We start from the raw sequence: 21,347 nt of genomic DNA, 5'->3' as shown, positions 1-21,347 counted from the left end.
GGCCGCTCCTGGGCCGCCCTCGGTCCCGGCCCCCGCTGGGGAGCGCCCGGGGCCGCGCGTGGAGCTCGGGCTCCCCCCAGCGGCCGCCACCGCCCGTGCGGGGTCCGACGGCAGGAGCTGGAGAATCACAGAATGACCCGGGTTGGAAGGGACCTCAAGGATCACGTAGTTCCAACCCCCAACACTTTTAACCTCTCACACACCTGTGTTGCCGAACACCCTCTGTGTGTAAACCGCACACTGAACCAAAGCGTTCCACTGTAGAACACAGCTGTTCACCTCAAGCAGCCCCCCATAAAAACACGGCACCCAGCCCCTTGTGTGGGGCTACATCCGAGTTTTCCTGCCCCGTGCCCCTCAGTTCACACCCAGCCCCTCAGCCCGCTCAGGGCACAGTGGCTCTTAGGTCGTCCTGAGGCCAAAAGATGGGTGCCAGAATACACCACATATTCCCTCATCCACAGCAGGCTTCTGGGGAGCACCTTAGGCTCAGGTCTACTGTAAGACACAATAAGTGCTCCAGGACGACATATGACAATCCACAGCCAGGTGGGCTGTGAGCTGCCCGTGTCCTGTCAGCAGGTGACAGGCGGCACCCAGCTGGGTTCCCCTCCTGCCTCCTTCCTGCAGCGCCGCCATCTTGGGCCTCCACACCTCTCGGAGCGCGGCGCAGCGCCGACGGATCAATGCCTTCACTTGAAAGCTGCCATCGTGCTCTGAAGAGACTGAATTATTTAAAAGTATTTAAAATAAATAAATAAATAAATAAATCAAAGCCGCACTGTAGATCTCCAGGTTGGATCAGTACTTGCTATATTTTGCTCTTTCAAATCCCTTCTTTTAGCTAATTCAAAGGTTCAGGCTTGCATCCCGCTTGAGCTCTCACGGATCAATCAGCACACGGTGCAGCGAACGTCTGCTGATCACAGCCGCGTGCAGAGTGTGCCCTGCCCTTGCCTGCTGCCTTACAGGCACTGCTGGCCTCATACTCAGCCCTGGGCTGTGGCCACAGACCTCAGAGAGGAGTTCTGCAGGGAAGAAGTTACTCTGAGTCACTCTACTGGTCCTTCAGTGACTGAACATTCCAATTCCTCAATGGGAAGCGTTACATAAAAACAATTAACATCTGCACTGTATCTGACAACACTGGATATTACTAGTGAATAAACATCTGTAGCACATATTGGTATCAGATCTACATTGTTTTTACTTACATTCAATTAAGTTGCATCTTAAAGCAGCAGAGCCACGGCGACATTTTTGGAACATTTTCACAGAACATTAAATGTCCCTCGGTCCCTCCGGACTGATAACATGTAAATCTATATAAGTATTGAGAACACGTAATTGCTTTCGCTTCCCCCAAATAATAAAGCACTCCTGCCAAACAGTGAAGTGATAAAGTGCATTGCAGCCTCCCAGGCATTAAAATCCGGAAATCCTGACATATTTTAACATCTGGGTTTGTCTGTGTTGTTTCTGTGTTGGTTATTTTTCCTTTTCTTTTCCTAACAGTTCACCCTACACATAAAGGGTATACATAAAGGGTACCTACACACCGGGCAACCTCCATGCACACACGTTGAACTTTCAGAACTGCAGAAATCTGTCAAACACAGGATAGACAGACAGACGTGAAACCTGAATTTGCACGTGCCAAAAGCCAGCTGCACTTTGTCAGGGTGCACACAACAAAGGTCCAGGCTCGTACTTACACTTCTCAACAACCAGAAGCTCCGGCACCTGTGCGGTGCTGCTAGAAGATGGTTTCAGCATGCGTGAAGCGATGCTGGCCTGAGGCAAAGCTGTGAGACAAAAGCATAAACTGAGGCTGCAGGTGCTGGAGATTAAAAGAAGTCTTAAGGAAAGTTTCCTTAGAGACACAAGAAATACACAAAGTATTCATTTTAGCAGCTTTTACAGGAGCTTTGCCTCAAACAATTAACGGTACAGCAGGAGAATCCAAGGAACACTCTTAGCGAACCTCATGTAGAAGGAAATGATCACTGATTGCACCTACATCCACTTGAGAAACAGCTCTGAATCAGAAAACAAGTTTTCTAGACCTGTGATGAAATAGGAGGACAAAGTCTACCCAAGCAGCTCCTTCAGAGGGGTTCTGGACAAATGGAGTCCAGCCAATAATCTATCACCTTCCATTTCCCACTTTCAAAGGTGCAGAACTCTGTAAAATCTTTGCTAAACCACCCTGTGACTTGAGTTCTGAGCACTGAAATACAAACACATCGCTACCCCTACCACTAACGGGGTTAGAAACACTTTGTGGTCGTGTCATTTGCGTTCAAGTAGGGAATGATCCTGGAAAGAAATTCAGCAATTACTCTCTAGGAGGCCCCTCTCAGTACATTGTCATCTCCATGCTCTGCTTTACATCCCGTCTGCCCAGATCCATCTGCTGTCTCTCGCTCTGTACCTCGATCACAAACTGCCTGAGGCAGTGAAACATTTACTTCGTGCAGTGCGCCAAGTCCTATATGCCTTAACAGAGCTACAGGCATCTAAATATTAAGCAGTAATAGACTTTAGAAAGAAAAGCTCACAGACCTGTCTCTTAAAACATTCAAGATTAACATTTCAAAATGAACAGTGAAAAACATGCTCAAACTGTTCTTATATCATACCTTATGATTTATTTCTGTTCCTTTTTCCTTTTTTTTTTTTTTTTTTTCCTAATGAGTGCACAAAAGACCAATGAATGTAGGCAAATATTTATTTTTTTGTTTTATTTATTAATTTTTTATGTATACTTGGTATTCGGAGCGCAGTCAAAGGGATACAAATTAAGTTTTCAAAGCAAGATAAACATGGTACACTGAATATATTTTAACACAGTTGTCATCTCTGAATTAACAGACACTGACAACACAGTAAGGATATTAATTCCAACTTCTTTATATTGGAAGTAACAGAAGAAAACTACAACACTATTAATAGTCTCGATAATAAGCTCTGGGGCATCCACAGCTTCTCTGGGCAGCTGGTACCAGTGCATCACTGCCATGTGAGTAAAGAACTTCTCCCTAATATCTAACCTAATTATCTCCCTTTTTAGTTTAAAATCATTCCCCCTTGTCCTATCACTGTCTGCCTGTGTAAAAAGTCAGCCCCCTCCAGCTTATAATCTCACTGTAAGTACTGGAAGGCTGCAGTGAAGTCTCCCCGGACCCTTCTCTTTTCCAAGCTAAAAAGCCCAGCTCCCTTGGCCTTCCTTCATAGGAGAGATGCTCCAGCCCTCCTCTGCACCCACTCCAACAGCTCCACATCTTTCTTGTGCTAGGGTCCCTGGGCTTGGATACAGCACTCCATATAGGGCCTCACGAGGGCAGAGTAGAGGTCTAACTTCCCTGTTCCATGCAGACACATGTAAAACCCTTTTGTCATGTGACACCTCACACCACAAACAAATGCCAAGTGGCATCTGCCACAGGTATCCAACCAAGGAGGAGACAGCCCGCACCTGAGCTGTGCCTGCACTTGCACAGAGACCTTTGGGTTTACGTGGAGAAAACATGGAGAAGATGCAGCAAATATGAGCAATACACTGATAACGTACCTTCAGTTTACTACTGGTCAAGCAGAAAACTCAGCGGGAAGAAAACATCATTTGGAAATGTAGTCAAGTTTAAAAAAAGCCTCAGGGGGGAATATTCAATACAAATGTTCAGAACACCGAGGTAAAGGCTGCTGGAGTACTAAGAGGGGCTCAGAGCAAAGGATGGGTGAGTGCTGAATGCATATGACTTATGAAATGACAGCGCAGAGTAAATGTGGTATCTAAGATCTACTTGCAGAGTGCTGTATATAGCACAGAAATCTATGGCATTGCCATGAGGAAAGTAAATCTAAACAGCAATGTTCAGTTGAGAACCCATCTCATGACAGTAAGCAAAGGACCGTACTGACAGTAAAACTGTCACTAGCCAGCAGCTCTTCACAATAGTATAAGGGTAAATAAACACACAAAGGATGGTGAATTTGCCACATTAAACTTATTATCTCCCTAAAACCTACTATCTGAAAAGTCTCATTTGCTTCTTTTCTCAACTCACTTGATATAACACTGTCGTTCTCCACAACACCGTGGTTGCCAAACTGGAGAAAAAACATGACGCTGGGTCAGGACAGTTCCAAGCATAGATAAAGGCTGGGCAGAGAATGGCTGGATAGGAGCCCTGAGAAGGATTTGGCAGCGTCGTCTTGAATAGTGAAAAAGACTCAACATGAGCCAGCAATACACTCTTGCAGCCCAGAAGGCCATCTCTATCCTGAGTCCTGAGCATCAAGAGAAGCGTGACCAGCAGGTCAGGGGAGGTGCTTCTGCCCCTCTACTCTGCTCTCACTGGAGTACTGCATCCAGTTCTGGGGCTACCAACACAAGAAGGACATGGAGCTGTTGAAGCAGGTGCACAGGAGGGTCATGAAGATGATCAGCGGGCTGAAGCACCTCCCCTACGGGGACAAGCTGAAAGAGCTGGGGCTCTTCAGCCTGGAGTAGGCTCTGGGGGGGACCTTAAAGCAGCCTTCCAGTACCTGAAGGGGACATACAGGAAAGCTGGGGAGGGACTTTTCATAAAGGCATGTAGTGACAGAAGAAGGAGAAATGACTTTAAACTGAAGGAGGGTAGATTTAGACTAGATATTAGAAATTTTTTACTGTGAGGGAAATTCTTTACTGGTGAGACACTGGAACAGGTTGCCCAGTGAGGCTGTGGTTATCCCCTCCCTGGAGGTATTCAAAGCCAGGCTGAATGGAGCTTTGAGCAACCTGGTCAAGAGGGAAAAGTGCCCCTGCCTATAGCAGGGGGCTGGAACTACATGATCTTAAGGGTCCTTTCCAACCCAGACCATTCTGTGATTTGGTTGGTATTTCTTCAGTATCTAAGAAAAGAGATTTAAAACAATTGTGCTTTAGTGTTGGGTTTGTTTAATATATTCATTTGTTTCTAGAGTGGGGAACAAAACACAGAAGAGAAAAACTTCATTCCTCACAACTTAGGGTGTCTGTCATAACAGATACTCTTAAATCAAAACAATCTAGAGCTCCGCAACTCAAACTAAAATAACAGTACTTTATCCATCAACTAAACAGACAAATGCCACTAATGTCTGCTATTACTAAGGCTGAATCTTCCCAACAAGAGCCACCTCTTGCCAAAGTCCTTCTTTGAAGATCATGAGGCCCTTAACAAACAAGACTCATGCTTCGATGCTTCCCGCTATCAACTATCACAACTTGTCCCACGCATGCTAAGATCTAATTAAAGAGTCCTTTCATTATCAAGTCAGAAACCTGAAGTCACAGAAATTACCATCTCAGTGAAAGACAAACACTTTTATTTTGGGAAAAAAAAAGTTGACCGTGTCTAACACAGCATGTACAGATGCATGAAAACAGGAATCTTCAGCCTAGCAATACCAAAAGCTACAACATACGGAATCATTGCAAAAGAGTAATAATGAACACATAAATCCATACATAAAGCCACTCCCAAGCTCCGTATAAGAAAATGCTACATTTTATCTAGTTTATTTAGCAGTGCTGCAGATTTGATATGTGAAACATGTCCCATAAGATGCAATAAGTACACACAGTATAAATTAGGACTAAACACACAATTTTGCAAGTGCACAGTGGGTAACATTTCTGATGACAGGAGAGCACTTAAAGTAGTCATAGTCTTAATTACAGCAACAAGAAAGATTATAAAAATAACTGCAATATATTATGTTTTCCAGTTAATCTCATGCATTTTCAGAACTATACATACAGCCAGTTAGGTAGATGATATTTTAAAATAGAGAAAGGGGATGCATTTCAATTTAAGAAAGACACCATGGGCATTGGCAAGGGACTCAAGAGTAGAAACAGTTCCTGGCATTATAAAAAAACAGACTTTTCAAGTCAGCTTCTCTTTAGTTTGCTTCCTTCCGGATAGATTTTTGAAGGTTTTAATGTTTGGAGATGAATGTTCTAATTTTGGTTTTTGCTATTCCAAGGCTGGTAGTGCAATGCTGAATGGAACTGACCTCAGTTTACTATTCTAAAGCAAAGTATCTAACCTGAGCTAAATCACAGCTTCCAGAGCCTCCCCAGGGAGGCCCCAGGAAACAATTCATTTGACTTTCCTCAAATATCTAAGGAGGAGATGAATAGCCCTCCAGAGGTGCCCAGATTCCTCCCTTAAACCAGATGTCTAACTTCCAAAGAAACAGCACTTACTGAGATATGTTCCACTCACTGCGTACCATGATTACTGGTCATCTTATATCTGGAAAGGATGACACGAGAGCCCTAAGAATTGGGCAAGATAAAATACAATGAGCTTCCCCTATTTTGTTGGTTTATTTTTGGTCTCAAATTTGGATCTCTAAGTATGTGGGGATTAGAAGTTCCAAACTGCTGTGCAAAGTTGTTCTACACAAGTCCTGCATACTAATGTACTTCATTAAGTGCATAATTTAAACATTAGCAGCTTCATCCACATCCAGAAAGCTACTGAGTCTACCAAAACAATTCATGATTATGAATACATACAGAGAGACCAAAGCAGTTATCAGACTTTGCATTCCCACTCTACCATACTTTGTAATACCTCTCACCAAAACAAAAGGCACTTTGGCAAAGCAACACAGGAAATCCAGCACACCTGTACTGCCCAGGCCCCAGGCTTTTCCTGTTGCACAGATGAAGAGAAACACAGTCCCCTCCATCACCTGTAGAACAACATTTTAAAACACAACTGCTAGAGAACACCTTCTGCTGTTATGTGTACTACACTAAAGTAATTCTTACATGTAAAACATTGAGATTTATATGTAAGTGTATATATAAATGTACATACGTATGTGTGTACATATATACACACCTAAGTATAAAATAACAAAACCACAAAATACAGCAACTTAGGTTTGCTTCATTGTGACATAAGGAAGGTCTAAAAGTATCTCATTTTCTTATCTTAGAAATATCAGATACACAAAGTCCAGCCTTTCCTTGCTTTGCTGGAAGACATCTTGGAGCTATAAATCCACAGCTAAAAGAGCTTCTTACCCACTGATTGAAGGCTAAAGTGTAAAATTATAGATGAAACTATTTCCCAATTATTTCACAGCTATTTGAATTAATGACATTAGCAACAGCTGAGTTTTAAATAGGCCAAATAAAGAGTAGATTTCAATTTATCTTTCAAGTTATGGTAGAGAACTTCTCATAAAACCAGCTTCAAACAGAAGCCACAACAGAAAGAAAAACATCCCTTAGTATGAACAACTAAATGTCAATTTAAACCTCCTTTATATCACCTAAAAAGCAACAGAGAATGAAACCCTTCACACATACGTGATTACAAAAGCACTTATTCAATTCACTGATGCTATAGCAATGACACTATACTATTTAGTTTACCAGTTTAAAGGCACAATGGATATCACTTCATCCGTATCCCATCCTATTTACAGTGGAAAACAAGATCTCTTAAGAAAAAAAAAGAAACACAGATGCACCCTGAGAAGTAAAAATTTTCAACAAAAATATATATTTTTTAAATACTGTTCTTTGTAAAGTCCCATTATTCGAGCCCACATTCCTCTGCAGGTAGGACAACAACTTTCAATATTAAGTTACAATGACCAATATTACTTTTAGATTAAAAAAAAAATATTAAAAGTTCCCAGACAAGTACATCAACCTAAACCTGATTGAAAGAAATGACGTTTCACATAGAATCATGCCAAAGTTGGCATCTGTCAGTGGGGAAAACAACATCTGAATTTGAAGTTCTCTGACAATGTCCAGGTTACTAAAAACAAACAAACAAACAAAAAGTGGAATGGATCTGGCTGGAAATCCCATTGTGCCATCTGTGCAGAGGAAGAAAATAAATCAAAAAGCCAACTGTGCATTGCCCTTCTTTGGATCTGGAATTCCCAAAGGATTCAGTAACAAGAAAAAAAAATAAAATCAAAAGAGAAATGTCTTTTTATATAAAAAAATCAGATACATGTTCCTAGTTGTTTTGTGACACAGTCTGAAAAGTATTGGCACCATCAGAAGAGTTCAGAGTGTTCATTCAGGAGTTGCAGAGATTGTCAAACCTTTAACAATTTGCAGCAGTCCTCTACCACTGGATGGTTATTTACTGCATGAAACAAAGCAGTCTTTGCCAGTGGTGCTCAGTGCAATAACATGTTTCTGCCAGATGAATATTTTCCCTCTTCTTCCAGTAGGTAGTAAGTGCCATCGTGACAGTAACAGTGGAGCCATTATCAAACAAGCTGTATTTCATGGTCCATATTCATTAGTAATAGCTAAAAAGGTTAAAACAAAAAAACAAAAAAAAAAAAACAAACAACCAACCAAACATAAAAATCCAACAAAACTCAACTTTTGATGTACGCAGTAACGTACTCTAGCAGCGGTATTAAAGAAGAGAAAAGCTTCATCCAAGGAAGTGCAAAAGGAAGAAACCCTGTAAATAGTTCACCAACACAGTTTTCCTTCTTCAACATTTCAACAGTGCTGAAGAGAGAGAGTACAGCAGTACTTAGAGCTCTCACCTCTCAGGAAAGAAGAAAACACACAAAAAAACCCCAAATCCAATACTTTGGATTACTAAGACACCAAAATGTGTCACTCTCCTTCCAAAACCACTATATTTTCATTGCTGTTTTACTGAACAAAGATGGTTGTTGTTACCACTTGATAGATTTTATTCCTGTGCAAGGGACTTTTGCTAGTGCATTAACCTAAGTACTGCTTTTTACATACCGTGTAGGATAATTAGATGCATACAAACCAACCGCCTTGACTGTGTAAAGAAAACTAGACTGGAGTTTTCTACACCTCAGTGATGACACCGCGTACAGCTCAAACTTTATATCCAACACCAAGAAGCAGCTGGCAATTCTATCTTTCATTTCTGCTACAAGTTCAGGTGGAAGGTTCTTGAATTTATCTGTTATGTCACTTAGGCTGGACTGTAAAACATCACAACATCTATTTCAGATGGAGGAAGGCATGAGAATCTTTCAGATGCAGTTCATTGCCACAAAAGGAAAAAAGAAAAAGCAAACCTGTCTTTCTAATCCATTCTTAATGAAGCTTAAACAGCTTTTGAAACAAGTAACTGTAGGCCTGATCATAAGATGTTATGCTGCAGACCAAATTAAAATGCTACTGTATGCATGCATGTATATCTGCATACATTTATATACACATATACACATAAATAAAAAAGGAAGCACCCATATTTTTTCTTACTGGTAAATGCTCAACGTTTTCTTTTATCTAGATATTAACATAGTTTGCTGGGTATAACACCCTATCAAGGGACATGTAAGGTGTTTCTCATTTTCTTGCCATTAAAGCCATACATATGGCTAGCATTTAAAAACATGCAGTGCCACCAATTAACAGAGTAAAACAATTATTAGGTACAATATCGGCTCTAAGAAATGCATAATATATTTAAATTTAAAATGTATTTTACCCATTTGTGCAGATAATTAATACAATCCACTACTTCATAGGAATTCTTCTTAAAAAAATCAGCACAAATTCACAGGAAATAACTGTTTAAGGAATTCCATAGCAGCATATGGAGCGAGTCACTGGGTGAAACTCTTCTTTATGAACACATTAGGAAAGTTGGCATTCAGTTCTAGGACAACTCTGTTATCGATCTGTGAACAGAAGGACACATCGAGTAAAGAGAGATCTTTACAAGACTCCAGCAGTTTTCTTAAAGAAGCTGGGCTTACCATCCTCGTCCCTGTTTGAAAACAAAAAAAAAGAGAAAGAAAAAAAAATGCAAAGTTAAAAAAGAACAGTTGTTTGTTTGTTTTAAAGCTGCTAATACTGCACGAAAACAATGCTAGTAGTACAATGTTTGTTTACATTATTTCAATTAGATTTCAAATGAAGAACTTCTCAGTGGCAGTCTTTGTACAATGTTTGCCTTTAAGAAGCCTGCTGTGTTTTCCTAACTCAGCTATTCAATTAGATTGTTTGCTTCTTAGAAGAAACTTTACAACTTCAAGAGAAATTTCTAGTTACAGAAGCTGACCAAAGTACCCAAGGCTACAAGACCCAGTGACCAGATCCCAGGCTTTGGCCTGAGGAAAATACTGTGCGACACTCATGTTCTTGTGACTTTCCTGCTGGCTGCAATGACTGGCACAACACACGCTATTATAGGCTCTTCCAATCCCAAATACATCAGCAAGGCTTCTAGGACTCTGGAGCGGCTATATGTATTACACCCACATCATGTAGGAACAGATCTTAGAAAGAGTACCACTGTTCTCTTACATCTGAAAGTCATTCCTCCTATTTATTTCCGTGGAAACTACAACAGATACAATAACGTTACTTTTAGAAGAAAAAAATAATAATCAGCAACAATGCATCCACACATCCACTGTAGCTGATTGAAATCCAGTCAGTGCAGAACATGATTCAGCTGACAAGTCATTGAAGTATGACTCAGTTTCCTGAAGTGAAGTGTCTGGTGCTCCCTTGGGGCCACGCAGACACCCACACAGACCCAGCAGACAGGCCACAGGACTGACAGGAGACCCACGCCTTACTGCAGGTACATCCGACCCAAGGTCAGGCACAGCTCATTTTGCAGCCCACCCCACTGCTGTCACACTATTGTGGTGGTGGCTCTTCCACATCAAGCAACTCAGCCTGGCCCCAGATGCATAACCATTGCTCAGCAACAACCAAACACTGCTGTGTGACTGACACTATCTGGGCTGACCAAGGAAGGACACAGAGCAACGCTGGCTCAAGTTATAGCAAATAATTTTATGCATTTTGACACATTGGCTATGCACAGTCCTGCGAACAGCAGGAACAGGCAGGAGTGCTTTCTGTATTGATAAAGGAATGTAAGAACAAGTTTCAAGATTGCAAAAAAATCATCAATTTTTTGGTATACTTGTGACTCCACCTTCAGTCACCACAGTGACTGTCATCACAGTGGTCAGGTGGTTGATACAGCGGTTCCATTAGCACACACATAAATTTTGTTATATTCTTTATTTACATCCCTTAATCATAATTGCACCACAGTATCACTGTCCTATCAGAAGAAACTGCTCTAATGTTTCAGCTGAAACTCCAAGAAAAAAACTACACTACCTTCCTTCTACCAAGCCTAAAATTGCTACTGCATTAGCATCTTCATTTAAAACTAGTTCTGTTTGACCATCTCAGCTTTTAAGATTAAAAATCCAAATGCTTCTACAAAATGCTATTCAATTACATAGTTGATAGTTAGATAGCCTCGATAGCAACTGCTACTTACAGCAATGCAACTAAGCAGCTGATACAGCATACATTTAAAGCTATCGGCATTGCCAATTTAGGTGGTCTTGACATGAGGTTTCTGTTACAAGTTTTATAACACTGGACAATGTGCTGCAACGCTATAAAAATGTCAGACAATCATAGCTGGATCACTCTACATTCCTCAAATGAACAAAAAGCAGGGGAAATAATACAGTTCACCATGTCTATCAGTCTATCAGGAGAAGATGCAGGCAGAGAAGTAGAAGATACTCATAAACGGGCAGCTCAGTACCTAATAGGTAAAAGAAATATCAGAACTAGAAAACCCAAGAAACACACTTGAAGTACATCAGGTATGGTGTACTTCCATCATACATCTTCCAAACTGTATGATATATACAGTGGATATGAAACCAAACCATGGCTTTAACAGAGCTTTAAGTAACTTTCTTTAGTATGCTTTACACACAATTCAAACAGAGCTACCCATCAAACAATGCTTCATGTGGGCCAATAATTTTTAATGTAAGTTCCCCTGCTGCATGCACTGCTAACCTAGCAGTAATGCTTGTTCACCCTCAATACATGCATGTATAAGCCAGGCATTTCTTTGTTGTTTTCCTACTGTTTCCAAAATAGCTGGGCTGCTCCTTCACATGCACTGTATCACCTTGTACTAATTGATTGCTTATAGCTGAGGAACAAAAGGTTGTATTCTGCTAAGCATTCCTCTGAAGGAAGAAAGCAAATTGTAGGAGTAGAGAGATTTTTTGGTAACAACTTGTGGATAATTCAAGTAGGTATCCTCTAGAGAGCACCCTGCTGAACACAACATGCAGGTTTATCAGGAAAGGCTGACTACAAACCCACTTGACCCAGTCGTGCCAGTAGGCACCTAGGGGATGGAACAGAATTCCTCTCCATGTTCAGATTTTTCTACAAAACACCAACGAGATGTTAAACTGAATTCAAATGTGAATTCAGTTGTTAAAGGAGAAGCGTGGCAATACCCCTTCAGTGCTGGCAGAGAGGCAGCAGAACTAGCAGACTTATCTGCAGGCCTAACACAACTGAGCTATTCATTCCACAGCTTTTGGTACAGTGAAAAGGTCAGACCAATTTGTGGGCAGACACAATTCCATTGTAATAGCATGTATGTGGGTGGTCAGGAGAACATACATGTTTATGAAAGACTGTATTTACTATGCCTTTTGGAAACGTTTCATGTCTGAACAGTGAAATGTATATCCCTGATAGTTTTGCTACTAAACAGATTCCCTTAACCACAGGCAAAAACATACATTACCACCTGAAAACTTATGCATTAATCCAAAATAATATTTACTAAGTGGATGTAAGTTTCCATCTGTTCATTCTCCTTCCATGTTGAAGAGAAGGTGGCTTTCTCAATTATAGACGAGTAAAACTATGTCATGGTAAAAGAGCATTTACTATCTATACTGTAGTGACAACTTGCAGCCATATGGTAAATTTTGTACTGAGAAATACTGGTAAGCCTTAAGTTTGCCTGTAACATTTTGAGTAGAAGGCACTGTTTCTCTGGAGCATCACTTTCAACCTAAATGTACTACTTTCTCAGAAGTTATTTAATACTGAAAATAGGCAATGCAGCTACTTTATCTTTCATAATTTAAATCTTTGTTTTTCAACCAACCCTGTGAAAAGAAGTCGAGGATGGAGAAATTTTCCCTACATCAATGTCAAGGCTGCCATCATTGTCACAGACAGCTCCTTTTAAAGATAACCTCACATTCCACTGCAGAAAGAATAAAACTACAACTCCCAAAGTCCTTACTCAAGAGTCCAATGTATATTTAATTTGGATTTCCCATAATATTTTTAGCTATTGACACCGCAGAGGATTAGAAATCTAAGATTTGATGCATTCTCTGCACCTCATCACTTCTTTCTCACCTCAGTGATAATTCCATTTAAAGTTTTGTTATTAATTACATTTTTTCTCTTGAAAGACAAATTCAATTCCTGTTAAAAGTGAGAAAGATTGTCAATGCTGCTTGGTGTACCTGCACTGTGCAAAAGCAGGAATCTGTTTATTAACTATAAATATACTTAGTCACACTTCATAGAAATAAAACAAAAGCAGGAACAAGAAGAAGAGACTGGATCTTCTGAGAGCAAAATCAAAAGATGTCCATTAAATGTACTAATATACTTATAATGAAACTAAAAGTTACTGGAACAAATCCGCGCGATTCTCAGCTTAAGATCGTTTAATACTAAACAATCAAATTACACAGTCAGGAGAATCCAAAGAATTTACATGTCAGCAAACCGTTGCAGTTAATACTTTTCTCCCATTTTCTCATGAGCTAAGCCATACTTTCATACAAATACATAAATATATACAAATACATCTATAAGGCAGAAGGTTGACCACATGGATTTCTCAGTAAAATAAATACCAGTATTCCCATATTTTCTTACCCAATATATCTAGCTGCCGTAAATGAGCACAGTTAGCTGCAAGCTCTTCGATGTCTGTGTCACACACAGACCTGTTGGCCGTGAGAAAGAGCTTTTGCAAGTTCGGAAGTTTACGTGCGAGGTTTGTGAAGCAGCCTGTACTGCTCTGTAACGTGGGGCACCAGCCGAGATCAAGTTCTTCCAAAAGCTGGCAGCCTGAAGCCAACTCTGCTATTCCATTTTCAGTTATGTTTTTACATCTCCACAGATCCAGACTGCGGAGCTTTTTGCACTTTGCTCCCATCATGCTTGCTATAAGATCATAGTCTTCAATCTGCAAGGAAAATAAACACTTTGTCATGTATACTGCCCTTCCAGACACACACAGGTGTTTCAAGATTCACTTGTTAACACATCTACAGATCCATCTAAGCATTCATCGCTCCTAAAGAGCTCCAAGAATTACTCTCTGTACATTGAGGTCTACTCCTACATAAAACAAAAATAAAGTTCCTATTTACTCCCAAACATACCTGATTTTATATTCACTTGACACCGAGGATCAGTGAAAATGCAGTTAGAAGTTTATTTTCTTTGAAAACCTTCTCCTTTTCTTCAAGAGATTATTAGAATTGTTTTTATGACAATAGGAATGGCAACTATAAGTGTACATGCATTAAAGAGGGCACCAGTTTCCATTTTAGGCTGACCATCTGCTACACTTCATTATGGAAGCTTTACTATTTACCTCAGACAAGCCAAAGGGGCTCAAAGTACCCCAACTCCACAGGTAGAAGGAATGAAATACACTATCAAAAATCATAGGAAGTCTAGAGTTGTTGGAAAAATAATGCGCTGCCTTTCTCCTCTGGCCATGAGTCAAAGTTGGGAAGGCTGAGTCAATTCTGCTTTGTCATTTGCTTCTGAAACTGCAGGGAAGTTTACCTGATGAGTTACCAGATGTACTTATCACCAGAGACAGCAAGTTAAGTCCCAGTGCATACAACCCTGACATGCAGATTCAACAAAGTTTAGGTGAGCTCTGTGCAGGAATTTCAAGGCCCGTATTTTCTGCCTTTAATTCAGTGTGTGTGTGCCCAGGATGTCTACATGACTCAAAGAGCTTTTGTTGAAAACATTCTTGTGTTTATGACTGTAGTGTCACACACAGGTGTTGGCCTGCTATGAAACACAGCACTCTAGCTACTCACCATGACGCAGCTGCCCAAGCTGAGGTGTTGAAGCTCTGAGCAGAAGTTCAGGATACTGAGCAGGGCTGTTTGCTGCCACCAGAGAACGCATCAGAAGGAAATATGGAACGTGAAACAAAGAGAAGAGGTCAATTAAGCATTAAATGCTGTCACTGCATTTCCTGAAACACAGCTCAAAACTCTGTTACAGACACCACAAATGCCACTTAATGAGTCCCCAGGTAATCTGCCCATTGATTGGCTTAAAGTAACAGTAATCATTACAAACCTTTACACAAGTCACTGTGGATGTGGTTTTGAATTGCCCTGAAGATACCTATACACTCATGACCTATCAGCTCATTTCCCCCAGGAAAGATACAGAAGAATAAGTGTGGCAAGTTCAAACAGCAGGCGAGGCCAGACCTAAGACACAGAGGGCTGGTGACACACCAGCAGAACAGCAGAGCTCTGACATTCTCCCATCGGCCGTAGCCTGATGGAACTGCCAATAGAGCAGCACAGCATTGGGACCGAGCTGGTGACTTTAATGTCAAAGGAGTCTCCGTGCTGACAGGGATGCTGACAACCATTGAGCACCTGTCACTACCAGCATGCAGGCTGAAACAGATATAATGTGTACTTTACAGTCATGTTTCTGCCATTTATCACAGCCATTCTTTTCAGAAAGTACTGCACATTACTCAGCCTGAAATTATACTGGAACGCAGATGTATCTTACAAAATGTTAAATACGTGGCTATTCTGTTCTATGACAAGAGAAACTTCGTGGTATTTTATTTGTGTTTCTAAGATAGAGAAAAGACTCCTCTGCATTGTCTGTAGCCATATTCTGTTTTGTGGCTTGAAATACACTCAAGAGCAAAGAAGGACACAGCCTGGGATTCAAAACAGAAATATCTGTGCATCATACTTCAAACATCTACCACTTCATTCATTTTCTGTAAGCTTGAAAACTGCAGTAAGTTCCGTAACATATCAATAACTAAAGTCTGTGGATGTATATAGGATACACAACAGTGTCTCACATACACAAAAAAATAAGCAGTATACAAAGGACAAGATGAACTGCTAATGCGTAGAACTCCTATAGGAATACCAGTAAATAATTGTAGACATGCGAACTATAAAATCTATCTATCTATATGTGCTAATATAAAGTTGCTTGTTTTCACAGACTTTATGGTAAAATGCTTCACTGAATTTTTTCAGTCATTATATCCCAATGAAATGCAGCAGGAACATTATCTTTTCTTATGGTACTGTGAAGAACTACATGATTCCTTGCACTGAAACACTGCCAGATGCAGAACAGACAGTGGGTAGAGTATTCATGAAGACCATTCCAGACATCTAATTTAAGCACCTCAAGGGAGCAATTAGAAACACCCAACACTTAACACGGATGGAACTTCAGCTGCCAGCCTGGCCTTCCGAGATTTGATTTCCCAAAAGGAGCCTGAAGGTTGAAGGTACAAACAAGCCTTCCCCACAAATATCTTTGCAGAGGTCTTACAAAGCCACTGTCTGCTTGCTCAGTTGACTTTCATTTATGTTTTTAAAGAGAAGGGTACACTAGGGAATTAAACATAAAAGCATTAAGAAGTCATTATAAAAGAGGTAACACTTAGGAGCGCTTTAAAGCTAGTAAATGTGTATATATCCAATATGTTTTAACTAAAGTACGTATTAAGTAAGCACTTTATTTGGAGCATTAAAACTGAATAAACGAGCAACTCCAATGGAGTGAGACATCCTTTATTCTTTACTTCCCTGAAAGCTATGAGCTTTAGAACCCATTCAGACTTCCAAATTAAATAAATCCTCACATCTCTCTATAAATCTTAAGTATCAGAGCTAAATACATCAGTCTCTTAACATCCAATGCTAAGCAGGTTTTCTGCGGGTGACTTTACAATAAAACTGAATAACTCAATGTATTTGACCACGTTTGTTTTTTTTTTCCTGCAATAGTTTCTACAGTGGAATTTAAACAATGGCCTGAAAGGTCAGAAAGCAGCAATACTTTTCCTTAATTGACGTAATTCAGAAGCATACAGATACTCTGAGCAGACTGTAGAATGCAAGATCTGTTCCATAATGACACTCCTTCAGGGAAGAGTGAAATAGGTAAGGAGATCAATATTCATAGTGGGCTTGATCACAAAAGTAACCTGATGTGTTAACTTGAACGGGAATTTGGTGACTCTCTCAGAATACTTTAGTCCAAAGGAGTCCTTCCTTTATTATATGCACTGAGTCCACATTTTAGAGGTCTCTTCACAACTTGTATTAGCTAATGTATTACCTTAAACAAAACAAAACAAAAAGGCGAAAGAACAACAGGAAGAAGATAAGCAGTAGAAATGTGAGTAATAAAAAAGCATTGTGGTAGAACACCACAGCATACCATGGCACAGCCTGCCAAATCTAGCCCAAGAGTAAACACTAAGTTACTCGACAGTAGCTATACTCATTGCAGGTTAATTCCCCTTCTGGAGTGCATGCATGCCTCCACACAAGAAAACAGACTTTCTTCAGAAGCTGTGTCTGTTCTTCAGTAACTGGAGGCAGTTTCTGCGTATGTCAAAAGAAAAAAAGAAAAAGAAAAAAAATATATATATATATATATCAACCACCTTTCTTTGAATATGCCTAGTTGAGCCCCAGTCAGTTGTGAATACAGGTGGTAAAGGACATCAAAATAGCACGTAAGAATGGCAGCTCACAGAATCCATACGCACTGCATATAAAGAACTACCATTGTAATAACATGACCGTTTCAAGCCATCTGTCTGTACAGTTCATCTCTCTGACTTGTCTTGAACACAAGATGAGTGATTACACTCCTATGTAAGCAGAGAAGAGTGAGGCAATCACCTGACCTTGAAGCTGTAAGGCAGGCCAAACCTCAGATGTCAGAGCTCATTATAAGAGGAGCAGAGGTCACCTAAATTCTGGACCAGCGAGCTTCAACTAGAGAGAATCCAATTTCACTTTCTCAGCCAAGCAGAGGCTGTCAAATCAAAGACTCCCCACATAACACTTCATTTGTGAGCTTAGTAGCCAAGATATGTATAGTTTGAAGACTTTCTAAGGTTTCCCTGCAGCAAAGGTAAGAGCTGGCTTTGTACCTGCTCTCCCTCATGCATGCTCAAACTGCAGAAGGAAAACAGTAGATGCCTCAGTAGTCCAAATTTCTTCTGCCATCCAATCAAAGCAATAACTGGTGAACAGTCAATTTTCATAAGATGGCACAAACAGCAGGAAGAGCAGTTCTAAGCAGCCAAATAGAATCCTATTATCCATTTCCAGGAATGGTTTTCAGATGATGAAACTGCATGCAGGTGAAGCCATGCACAAATTGCTTGAAGAGAGAAGACTGGCATCGAGCTGCACAGAAGGCTGACATGATACTGCTGTTAAACACAGCCTTGTAGAACAGATTACAGAAATATTTTAGGGCACAACAGTTAGTCCTAAGCCTCAGAACTGGGAAGGAGACACCCTGAAGAGTCTCTGAAGTCTTTAAGAACAGGCTAGACGAGCATGTCAGAAATGACATCAACAGAGATGATCCTGCCTTGGACAAGAAGAGAGAGATTACCTTTTGAAATCCTAACTCATTCCACACGAGACAGGAGAGTTCTGTCCAAACATGAACAAGTCTTTCATTTGGTAACACAGCTGGCCTGGAACACATTTCTGTGCTGTGTATACAGCAATTAAATAGCTGATACTGGACTAATTTCCATCCTACCTGCCTTTGTGAAGACCTTAAACATCACACGTACATTCTGACTTGCAAGTTGCCAGAGTGCAGCTGGCTTGAATAAACTGTGGAGAAATTGAATACTGGTATGAAGAGTAATACACCTAGTGAGGCTGAATCCTGCTGCCATTTTTTCAGGGCTTTTTGCATTCATGATCCAGCCAGAAGTGCAAATTATTTCTGATGTTGGTATGATAAGGAAAGCATCCAACAGACATCCTGAGATTAATATCCTTTCAAACAAAAAAGCCCCTTCTGTCTGTGCTACACTTGGCTCAGTCGTGAAAGATGCACTTTCAGTCTTGGACCATTTACTCACTGCAGTTTCACTGTCAAGTAGTCCAGAATATAAAAGAAATGCTTAAGCTTTTTACAAATACAGAAGATGGCTATGATATACTGGCTATACTGTAATAAGAAGTGCAAAAACAACTGCAGTGCATTCTACCTATAGAATGCTAATGGAAGAACTACAGAGAAAGTAAAAACATGGTTTTACTTCTAAGGCTGGGATGGGTCTACACATTTTTATAAACTCTTTATAGAAAAATCTTTAAAACTTCCTTTACTTTTAATGCTAGGGCCAAAAAAAAAAAAAAAGAAGAAGAAGAAGAAATAAAATATATAAATAATAAATAAACAGACAGCTTTCTTTCCCCTACAGTGTAATCAGAAGAAGCATGTCTGACATAGACCGGGAATTCTTTCAGCCCCCTCAATGAAACAAGACTGCCTAAATCTTTTACAAGACTTTTGTTCTCCTCTAATTTTTTCTTCTTTTTTTTTCTTATTTCCTCAGTGAAGTAAATGCTGACAAAATCTCAAACTCTGGTTAAGACCTGCTTTCTCCATTCCTTAAACTAGACTTCCCTTGCTTCCTGTATTTTTTAATCACAGAATTACTAGATCCTTGGCTAACTACTTACGCATGAAAAATTCTGAGTTTTGCATGAATATATATTTCAAAATTAAAATTTCAAGTTAGGGGTAGGAAAAAAAAGCGTAAACCCCTCCCCTCCATAATTGCATTATATGAAAGGACAAAGTTGTTATTATTTTTTCTTATCAGTTCCAAATGACAACCTCATCCCCAGTGTTCCCTGCCCCATGCCCCCAACCCTGTTGTTTCCGCTTACGTTCAAATAGTTATATAACATTAGTCTCAGGCATATATCAGATAACGTGCCTATATTTGCAGGCTTACCACAACGAGAATATTGCATTTTTTCCATAATATTAAGGAATTAATTTAACAGAGTTCCTAAAGACCACAATTTCTTTTCTCATATTTCAGTTACTTATCTCTCCTTTAAAAACGCATCTTGAAGAGTCATTGCAGTGAGTTGCTCTTGCATATGAATTTATGCATTTGTTATATTTAATAACAGGTGCTATCACGGTATTTACTGATGTTTCTAGGTGTCATTTCCATCTTACTCTACTGATCAACATTAAAATATTGCTTAAAATATTTGCTTTCAGGTTAGAATTAGGCTATCTAGGACTATATTAACCAATTGTACCAGCTAACATTTCTACTACTTGATTCCACGAGCAATCACCTTTTCATAAAGCAAATAGAAAATCATCGAAAGATTTGATCAGGCAAACAGTAAAGATTTATGGAACCCTAAATACTCAGTAGTCACATGCTGTTTGTGTACAAGTCAAATCCACATTTCTCAACACACTCAGCTAATAAAGCAATCAGACATTCACTATAGGACATCAAAAAACAGTACACGTCATGCAACACAGTTGTATTTTGGGATGCTATTAATCTGACAGAACACCTGATAACGGTATTCCCTTCAGTAAGAACTAATAACCTGAATGGAAACCCAACATGCAAGTGTGTTAACCTGGCAAGCAGGAGAGAACTGCAGAGCACTCTTGAGTACTCCATCTTCCTAATAAAAGTCACCAGCAATGTCCCATCCCTTAAAATTTTGCAATGAGAAACAGACGGAAAGGAGAATAGGGGATCTACAGACTGAGGTGAGGCCAGTGAAATGTACCATATCTCTCAATCCTTCAGCTGAACCCATATTATCCGAAGTTGAGCCTTCAAAATATTCTCAGAAATTCATTCAGAAAAAGCTCTCTCTACTCATGATTTGGACAGGGGCTTTCCTTTGTCATCAAGAGGAGATCAGAACCAGCTGGTTCAGGCCCACAGATTTACAATTATGGGAACAAATTAGATCAAAACAATTCAGACTTCAGCATACACGTAATAAGTGCTGCCTTTACCACTGCAGATCCAAAACTGCTTCATAGAGAACTGTCTTGTCCTGCACTGAAGTAATATGGCACAGGAATTACTGTCATGCAGACAACAAGTAAAGATGATAAAAAAAGTAGCAAATGAACATACCATACATGCCCCACCTGTAACTCCTATAAGAAATACTGCTTTATTACCAATCAAATTCAGCTTTCTCATCTCTAAGAGTGACCACTCAATATATCTTTTAATGCAAGCATTCTCACTGCATCATTCTAGACAGCTACAGTACCAACATTATCACTATCATCATCAAATAAACTGTTCAAAGGTGAAGGATGGAAAAACAGCATGATGATGATGGCTGGCAGCAGA

The 21,347-nt window shown here is 40.0% G+C and overlaps 1 protein-coding gene across 10 annotated transcripts in view; it reads right to left on the bottom strand.

Annotated features, from left to right (window-relative positions):
• Positions 1-5,334: 5,334 nt before the first annotated feature.
• FBXL4 (F-box and leucine rich repeat protein 4) overlaps positions 5,335-21,347 on the bottom strand; it is a 49,589-nt gene continuing 33,576 nt past the window's right edge. For 9 of the 10 annotated variants that reach the window (XM_015858839.3, XM_085541881.1, XM_015858841.3 and 6 more), the window contains exons 7-9: positions 14,974-15,045; positions 13,784-14,096; positions 5,335-9,791 (exon numbers count right to left, since the gene is read on the bottom strand). In XM_015858839.3, coding sequence (XP_015714325.2) covers positions 9,628-9,791; positions 13,784-14,096; positions 14,974-15,045 — 549 coding nt within the window. In that variant the 3' untranslated portion in view covers positions 5,335-9,627. The remainder of the gene's footprint in view (positions 9,792-13,783; positions 14,097-14,973; positions 15,046-21,347) is intronic. The other variant, XR_014944145.1, reaches the window with a different exon arrangement.

The sequence above is a fragment of the Coturnix japonica genome, chromosome 3, assembly GCF_054131305.1.
Source record: "Coturnix japonica strain WE chromosome 3, WE-NBRP24, whole genome shotgun sequence".
Taxonomy (NCBI): domain Eukaryota; kingdom Metazoa; phylum Chordata; class Aves; order Galliformes; family Phasianidae; genus Coturnix; species Coturnix japonica.
This window is presented reverse-complemented; position numbering and strand designations above follow the sequence as displayed.